Raw genomic sequence first — 9,408 nt, 5'->3', positions numbered from 1 at the left:
GGAACTACAATTCCCAGGATTCTTTGGGGGAAGTCATGAATATTAAATGTGCACTGAATATGCTTTAAATGTATGGTATGGATGTACCCCAGGTGACCTTTCTTTTAATTCTGAAGATGTTTGACTTGGCTACTGTTTGATATTACCGTATTTTTCGCTCTATAAGACGCACCAGACCACAAGACGCACCTAGTTTTTGGAGGGGGAAAACAAGAAAAAAAATATTCTGAATCTCAGAAGCCAGAACAGCAAGCAGGATCGCTGCGCAGTAAAAGCAGCAATCCCTCTTGCTGTTCTGGCTTCTGGGATAGCTGTGCAGCCAGCATTTGCTCCATAAGACGCACACACATTTCCCCTTACTTTTTAGGAGGAAAAAAGTGAGTCTTATAGAGCAAAAAATACGGTATTTTATTGTCCAAGCATTAACAGATTTTTATCTGCTCTTCAATTCACAGGTAAGGTGTTATGTGACTAAAGTCAGTCATTGATTTCAATGGTTCTTCTCTGAGTATGATTCTGTTGGATACCACCCATAATTATGTATTTTTAGTATGCTTTTATTCTGGTTATTAGCTTCCTTGAGTCTGTAGACAGAAATGAAGGATACTGAAAAAACAAACAATTTCTGTCAGATCATCAAACATACGGAGAGATGTACTACCAGATGGCAGCTTCCCCTGAAGACTCAAAGTCTGACCATCTTTCTGAAGAACTATTTACTCAAGTTATCTTTGGTGACAACAGGCAAGGGTTCATTTGACTAAAGGGTGGGGCTTAAATGTACATTGTATCTAATTGTCTGAGTACCTCTGTGTTTTGTGTTAAGGGCTAGTACAGTGCAGTGGCTAAAATAGTGAACTTCTTAGTTTAGAGAACAATGCTCTGTGGCCTCAGGCAAGCCATTAATCAAAGCACAGTATCTGCAAAATGGGAATAATACTACAGGCTTGTTGTAAGGATCACCAAGATGTCTGTAAACACTGAAAAGCTCAAATGCACACAAATGTATTGTATATGAGGAGGACACTGTACCGGACTATTGCCTCTCAGAACAATCTATACTGTCATCTTCATGCCAATTGTCTTTGGATGCTCAGAGGTGCCACTGGCTTTTTCCACCATATCTACCAGTGGGAGGCACTCATAGGGTATGCTTCCAAGAATACTTAAGTGATCAAATGTCAAATATGAATGCTGTTCTGGGTACTTCAGAACATCTTCCTATCAGCTGGGCAGACACACCCTGCAATTCCCTTGTTATTCAAGAAGTGGAAAAGAGAAGTTATAACTGATTAATTTTACTCAGTTTTTAACACTCTTATCTGAAGAAATCATCCCTCCTGCCATGGGACCTACTCAAACACTCCTGAGGCAGAAACTATCTACAGTAAAAATGAATTTTACAACCACTGTGAAATACTGCGAAAAATAACTTCAGTGTATGTACTGACAGATACTATATATAATCCTTAAAGTTCTACTCTAAACCCTTTTTGAAAAGCAGTGGCTCACAGCCTCAACTATTCACACCATTACTGTAAAGATAAACTGCAAAGAACATGTATCAAGCACACAGATTCAGAAATTATATATAATCTCTCCTATCACACTGCTCATTTTGCACCATTCCACCTACAGCCAATTTATAGAAATCATTGTATGTCTCTAGATCTAATATAATGATGACTCATATATAATGGCTAGTCTTTTATGCACTAATTCCCTACTTTCAAGGGTTATGTAGAGACTAAATTGTAAAGCAGATTGCAAATCATCTTTCTTTGAAAGGCTTTAAAGAAGATTCTATGAGAGATACTTTAGAAATTCCCTCCCCTCCCCTGACATCAGATGTTTTCTATGAACACAGTATTATGAAGGAGCCTGTGCAAGTAACCTACTCCCTCCAGTAAGATTAGTTTGTTAGAATTACTGTTTACAAGGTTCTCTGCAATACTATTCAATATACTAGATATGTGACCATATTTTCTGCCACAATTTTCTTCTTTCAACACATATGCCTGAATATGCCTTGCATAACTCAAAAGCTCATATCAAAAATCTTGAACATTACCTGGTACTTAATTCTTTTTTCACCACGATACTGTCATTGATAGCTATTTCAGCTAACTATTGTTTAGCAATAAGGGAGGGACATGATCACAAATCACCCTCCCCCAACACTCCACCCTCAACCATGGCTTGATCAACCATGGCTTGGTGTCACATCTGATAATTAAGAACACCCCCTAAACACCAGTTAACCATGGTTACTATTTTGGGAACATTATGCCTGCACCCATTATGACTCTGATCTGGTAGAGAGACTTATTACCTGGTCTATTTTTACTGGAATAGAGGTCTTTAGTTATTACAAGTGCGGTCAAAACATTCCCTAGTTTGAGATGTTTGTACAGATTTGGTGATAAATGTTTTGTGATCAAGTCAGCATCTCTGGGGTTCCCTGCTGCCATAAAACAATGGGAGATTGGATTTAGTGTGTTGGTTTCATTTACACTGAATGAACAAGACTTAAAACTTTAAAAAGTATGTTGTGCTAATTTTATGTACTAATTATCTGAACAGTTTCTCCAAAAGTCAGTTAAATGAAGTATTTGCCTGGAGAGGAGAATTCAAGCTGCTACATTCAATGTGCTTTAAGTGTTAGAGTCAAACAAATTTGAATCTTTATTTGGAAATTATCTTTATTTAAATAATTTATTAAAACAACTCAGTAACATAGTCGACTCTCAGCTTATGTGGGGGATAAATTCCATGGACAGTGCATAAAGCCAAAATCATGTATAGGCAAAACACACTCTCCCTGCACCTCCAAGCACTCTCCCAAGGTGAGCGCAGTGGCAGGTGGGATTGCCAATGTTTGTTTGTTTTAATGGATGCTTGCCCCTATTTGTTTGTTTGCTTAAGTTTAAATGCATGTAAGTTGCAAGTCAATTGTACACAATTATAAAGAAAAAACATTAAGGTACTGAAAACTATTTTACCATACTAAATTTAGTATCCCTCAAGAGCTGTGTGTATAAGCATGTGCTTTCTAGGGCTAGTCACTTCATAAATAGCCAATTACAACCATGATTTTATATTTCATTAGTATTATATTCATTTCAGTTGCCGAATTTGCACAGTACTCATTTCTAAAAATGGAACATTTTCCATGGAAATCACTTGAAAAATTTCCAGAAATGTTTTCACCTCACAGCACTGTAACAATATATTTGGTCTACAAATATTTGCATTAGTAAGTAGTCTCTCTCTGTATACAAGCTGGAAATTAGCTATCGTTCCATTGTATCTAATTACATGTTCTACATAACTCAAAGACTAAAATATTCATTTACTAACAGAAATTGGCCCAACAAAACTCTCTCATATTATTTCCGGTTTCCATTTTTAAATATATCATTGTATGCACATTTTCCCAATTGGGTTATGCCTCCCTTCCTCTCCCTCACAAGAATACCATGTAGACATGTATAATTAGAATAAGCAACCATAACACACACATTTGAATGTTAAGGTTCCCAACTGTACATCTCCCTTGGACGCCGCTTTTGGAAAAAAAACATCCCCAGTGCTACCCAAAACACTGTTCATCAGTACCAATACATACTTTTCACAGGGGAAAGGCCTGGGAATAGATTCCTCTTCTCATACAATTAAACAATTAATCTCAATGGGGAAAAAATACTAGTGTCAAATCACAAGAACCCCTCCATGTATCTAAACTCTCCCCTCAATTTTCAGATTACAAGATGGTGTAAAAAATAATGAAATTGTTATGTGCAGCTGCTTCTTACAAGTCACAAAACTTCAGTTAGTGACCTTTTTTATTTTGACTCGGTTACCAATCAACATTTTCCTGGGCTATTTAGTCAATGGAAATTAATTCAATGAACATGCACTCTTTTTGTTTAGTTTGCATTCAACTTCCAATAGTACCCATTAAAAGTAAGAGAGTGACACCAAAACATTGTTTTTACCTGTCTCATTTTCTGGATGAAGACACCGCTCTTTTTCATTCTGCAGAACTTATCACCTTGTGCCATACGCTGCCTAAGTCATCCAGTACTTTGACTCAGTTACTTTTATTTTTCCTTTCTGGACCAGAAAGTAAAGAAATAGCTGTGCCCAAAGCAGAAGTTCCTTCTGAGCTGAGCTAGTCTCCTCCCTGTATTCAAGCTATTCCTTGGTCACACTGTTGAAAGATTACACTTGGGCACTTTATTTTCCTCCCTCATGAAATCCCCACAAAAAGAGACTTGAACCAGCTTATTGCTCTTATTTGTGTCAGTGATGCTGCCTCCTCCGCACTGTGGCTATCAATTCAGGGAAGGGAGGCAGGGACAGCTGTTACGACAAAGAACTGGATGAATCTCTGGCTAGATAGGGTGCTTTTGTGTGATGCCAGATCATGTCAATTATGTGCCATGTTTTCCTGAATAGTTCATTGTTTACCCTTTGCTTGCTCTGTTTGCACTTTTTACAGCATCTTTATCCTTCAGGATTCTCCTTTTCAATTTCAGAATAGTAAAGCAACAGTAGTCCTGGACTGTACCACATTTATATATTCTGATATTAAACACATGCACCAACCACCAGTCATGTTTCCTTTAAAGCTATTTAGCAATCCGTTTTGCATAATGTCCACAAACACACAGGGTCAGCACCACACATTGCAAACCAGTCACCCATCCTGTCAAAGAGCTACAGGCTCCACAATGCCCTTTAATCACATTCACATTTGTTACTGGCATCAAAGCTACAGGATCTTCCTTACTCTAAACCCACTATATTGGCCATATGTCAGAGCACATGTATGTGCTCATGTGCATACCTCCCTGACCACTGGTCAGCGTCTGAAAACAGTTGTGATTAATATACAGCTGTAATTTGCTAAGCTGATGTGACCAATACACATTTTGTCAGCATACAATTTGATGAACTTTAGCCCCACATGGACAGATATACCTATTTACATATTACTTTAAACCCTCAAATTTTGCTCTTTTACAAACACACAGAAATAGACTATGTATTCCACATCCTGGAACACTATGCTCCTCCTTTCTTGCATGTCATTCCTTTCCCCCCTAGCTGCCCACCTTCCTTTTCCAGACCAGGAGGATCCCCTTTGTCTATATATTAATTAGGCCCTTAGTAGCCATAAACAAACAGCACAAAACTGGTCATGCCAGCAACATTAAGACTGGTTCCCTGGCCCTACCCTCTCTATTCATGCTTCTGTCCTTGCATGATTCCCTCCCCGCCCCCCCCCCCCGCCCAGTGACATGAAGTCCACAAATACTCCAGAGAATCTCCCACTACTCTGAAGTATCACCCTCCTCCAATCCCTACACCTTTATCCTGTTTTATCTCCCCCACTTAAGTGGGACATAAACTGGGAGATGACTTTTCCCCCTAGCCAGCTTAGCTAGCCTCCTGATGAGACCCTTTCCTGCCACTACCTAGGAATTGCAGCTTTTATTTTCTTTACATATACCAAGTAAAGGTTATCTAGACAGAACATTAGAGCTGTTGAATTTTCCACTGCTATGCTTCCTGTGGATTGCCTATATCTTCAGCAACAGCAGCCTGTGTATAAGAGTGCACTTAGGATGCACTTGAGGATAAACTGAAAATTAGTTGGACAAGTAATTGAAAAATGCCATCCCCTTCTAGCAGTTTCTGAACAAAGCTAGAAACTTAACAGTACCTTCCAACCCTCAAGAACCTTCACAGGAGACTGAGGATATCTGTAATATGCCCTTTTTTAAACAGCCCTAGGAGTCTGTTTACACACACACACAACCCTTCCCTTCATTGGTAGGGCATAAATTATGTGGGTAAAGTGTGCCTGCCTTAACACTGTTCAGGAGCCTCCACATGCCTACAACTTGTTTCTCTTCCAATTCTAATCTAGTCCCAGCACACTTCTACAGCAGCTCTGTAACCTCCTCCTATTATCTCTATCACTGCTCCAAACACATACTTTCTCATAACTAAATTTCTTCTGGCTACAACCTGCCAATTCACCCCCATCCCTAAACACCTGAAGAATAACATTTTCAGGTCAGACCCTGCCCCACCTCACAGTCTGCTCTTCAAGTTCTGGTTAATTTCACCCCACACCCAAAATAATAATAATGCATTAATGTCCATGTTCCTCCACTGTGTATATACGTAATCAAGGCAGCCCCAATCCTGGGACTTTCACTGCCGCTCCCACAGTGTGCTTAGGCTCCTCCCCTTCCTCTTCAAGCTCATTCTCCACCCATCCTGCCCCACTCCCAGTGGAAGTGGGTGGGATCCCAAACTCTGTTAACGAACCTCCTCGCCCAACTTCCCTACATGTACCGTGGTGCCACTAAACACACACACACCAGACTTCCTAACGTAATATTTCCTTTCCCCTCTAGTGCACATCCTTCCCACTAGCGATATCCCACAGAATGGCACGGGCGGGGCGAAGGAAGCCTTCCATCTGCGTAACCTATCACGACCGACTCCACCCCACCCAATATACACAGTGTTTCCCTCTTATTTGCCTCTCTACAGGCTTACCTATTCAAAGTCGACTACATACACCTTTTCCAGTTTTGTTCGAGGGAAAGGATCTCCTCCAGCGGAATGCCCTCGCGTCGACGGGAGAAGAAACCACCTTACACTTGTACATGTAATTTCCCTCATTGTAATCACGACAGGCAACCCTCCCACCCCCACCCCACTTAGGGGAACTTGTCGCCCTCTTCTTCCGCGGTCAGTTTTCTTCTCTGGTGTCTGGTAGGCGAGGAAAGGGAATTTCCTTCAGCCTCATCTTAGTCGCCTCCCTTCCCCCATTTAAAACCCTCCCAGGGGACACACAAACACCGCCCCATCTCTTTGGCCACCGCTTTATCGCCCCTCCAGATCTGGGATGTCCCTCCCCCCCTTTCTTTTGCGGGGAGGAGGGAGAAACGAGAATAGGGGAAGGGAAATCTCCTTCGGTGAAATCTAACGCCCCCCCTCCCCACTGCCCCATTCATAACCGAACAAACCAGCCCTGCACCACCACCTTCCCTCTCCCCATCCCGCGAAACTTTGGGAAGGCCCAGCCGATGCTCCCTCCGCTCACCTCAAACCGGCTCTTGGTGACTCCGTTCATTTCCCTCCTCATGGTGAAGGCCCTGCGGGGGTCGGCTCGGGTGAGAGCAGGCCAGGCCGAGCCGGGCCTGGCCCCCCCGGCTCCTGAACGGCGGCGTCAGCAGCGGCCGCCCGCTCAGCCCCGCGGCCTCCCTTCGCGCTGCGGGGCTGAAGGAGGCGCAGCAGCCGGGGAGGCAGGAGGCGGAAAGCCCGTCGTCGCCCGTCTGCCTCCCTAGACCAGCGGCGAGGGCCCGGGCGGCGTTAAGGCTCCTCAGCGGGTGCGGTTGAGGGAGGGGGGGTCGGCCGGCCGGAGCCCCCTCCGCCGACTAGGCCCACTCCTGAAGGGAGGGGGGGAGCAAAGAAAGCGAGCGAGCGAGCGAGAGTTCGGCCTTCGTCAACTACAACTACTACTTCTTCTCCTTCTACCCAAAACAAAAACACTCCGCACCTGCCAGCAACAGCGCCGCTCATTGGATGAGGGAGGCGCAGGCCGGGGAGGGGAAAGAGCACGGGCGGCGCGCGCCTCTGCGCGCGCGGGTGGTGGGAGGAGGAGCGTGTGCGCGCGCCCACCCCAGCTCCCGGGGACAAGGCGAAGAAGCCGGGAGGGTCCTGGTCTTCCTTTTCTCCCCGCCCCGCACCCCTCCTCAACTCTGGTCTGGGCAGGTGAAGCGACCGCCTCCCGTCGCCAACACTGAACCTATGCACGTTTCGATGACGGTCGTCGCATCGCCGCGCAGGATTTCGGTTCCGATCCTACGCACGTGCGCGGCTCACGGGTGAAGCCGTTCGTCCCTACCGAGCTCGGTGAGGCGTGCAGATATATGTTTTCAGCGCGCGCGCACTGGCACATTTCGGTTGCGCTCAGCGGTGGGGACATGCTCCCAAGCAGCTCTAGTGACTGGCATCCTTATTGATCTTAACGTTGTGCTGAATGGATCAACAAAAGGAGCTGCTTCTTCGTTGCCATCAGTTAAAATGCTTCAAACGCAGCTAAACCTTTTTTCTCTTTTTCATTTTCTCTACCTTTCCTCTGGGTTGGAATTATTATTCCCTGGGGTGCCCCTTGCAGCAAGCTGTTTAGCTTCAGCATCCCATCAGGTGCCTTCAGATCATTCTCTTGAGCAACAAGATGAAAGCTTCCAGTTAAGAAGATTTGGCTCCTTTATTCTTGGGGGGAGGATTAATTCCTGTGGCATGGTGTCTCATCCAGCTATTGTATATATTGAGGGGGGGGGGGACACACGACATTCTCTAACCAGGATAAGTAGCTGCCTCACTCCCTTGAATCCAAATTCTGCCAAGATCTGATGGATTTGTAGATTGAGCGAGTTGTGGACCACCTGCACTCACTAGGTTGGCTTTCAGCAAGCCGATTATCCTATCAGCTTCACATACATTTTGGTAGGGGTGGTGGTGGAAATACATATATAGAGGATGGTTGCCATATACTGGTAGTGATGATACAAGCAGTTTGACAGTGGAACGAACTGTTTTAAAAGGTGATGGATTCTCCTTCACTAGAGGCTTTAAAGCAGAGAATGGAAGACTAGCTACTGGGGTGCAACAGCAGAGGATTTCTGCAAAAGCAAGGGGTTGGACTAAGGTTACCTTTGAGGTCCCTTCCATATACTCTTACTAATTTACTGTACAAGGGCTATTGTAAGGATTACTGAAAGGACTGCGCGTGAAACTGCATGTACTGGAAAACCTGAAATTACACTGTATAAATGTCAAGCATTCTTACTACTGTTAATTATTAAACAAAACTATTAAGCTTTTACTCCGATACCATGCATTGAAAACGACCAAAACCAATTAAATGATACTTTTGCAAGTTGTTTACTCAAACGGGAACAAAAGAAGTTGATTTAACATTTAGAAATTTATCTTATTTGTATATGAACAATAAAGCTTTTCTACAAACCTGGAGGAGGAGACTCTTGAGAGTCCCACAGACTGCAAGAAGATCAAACCTATCCATTCTTAAGGAAATCAGCCCTGAGTGCTCATTGGAAGGACAGATCCTGAAGCTGAGGCTCCAATACATTGGCCACCTCATGAGAAGAGAAGACTTCCTGGAAAAGACCCTGATGTTGGGAAAGATGGAGGGCACAAGGAGAATGGGACGACAGAGGAGATGGTTGGACAGTGTTCTCGAAGCTACCAGCATGAGTTTGACCAAACTGCGGGAGGCAGTGGAAGACAGGAGTGCCTGGCGTGCTCTGGTCCATGGGGTCACGAAGAGTCAGACATGACTAAACGACTAAACAA

General features: G+C 43.9%; 1 protein-coding gene across 3 annotated transcripts in view; it reads right to left on the bottom strand.

The window, feature by feature from the left end:
• Positions 1-7,563, bottom strand: part of FBXL20 (F-box and leucine rich repeat protein 20) — a 65,284-nt gene extending 57,721 nt beyond the window's left edge. Inside the window, exon 1 of one of the 3 annotated variants that reach the window (XM_079948826.1) lies at positions 7,130-7,563. In XM_079948826.1, the coding sequence (XP_079804952.1) occupies positions 7,130-7,171 (42 nt within the window). In that variant the 5' untranslated portion in view covers positions 7,172-7,563. Of the gene's footprint in view, positions 1-3,998; positions 4,080-7,129 lie in introns of those variants that run through there. The other 2 variants (XM_079948825.1, XM_079948824.1) reach the window with 2 other exon arrangements.
• Between the last annotated feature and the right edge of the window lie 1,845 nt (positions 7,564-9,408).

Source organism: Podarcis cretensis (assembly GCF_951804945.1).
Source record: "Podarcis cretensis genome assembly, chromosome: 13".
In the NCBI taxonomy this organism is placed as follows: Eukaryota; Metazoa; Chordata; class Lepidosauria; order Squamata; family Lacertidae; genus Podarcis; species Podarcis cretensis.
Note: the sequence above shows the minus strand (reverse complement) of the source record. Positions and strands in the feature narration are given on the sequence as shown.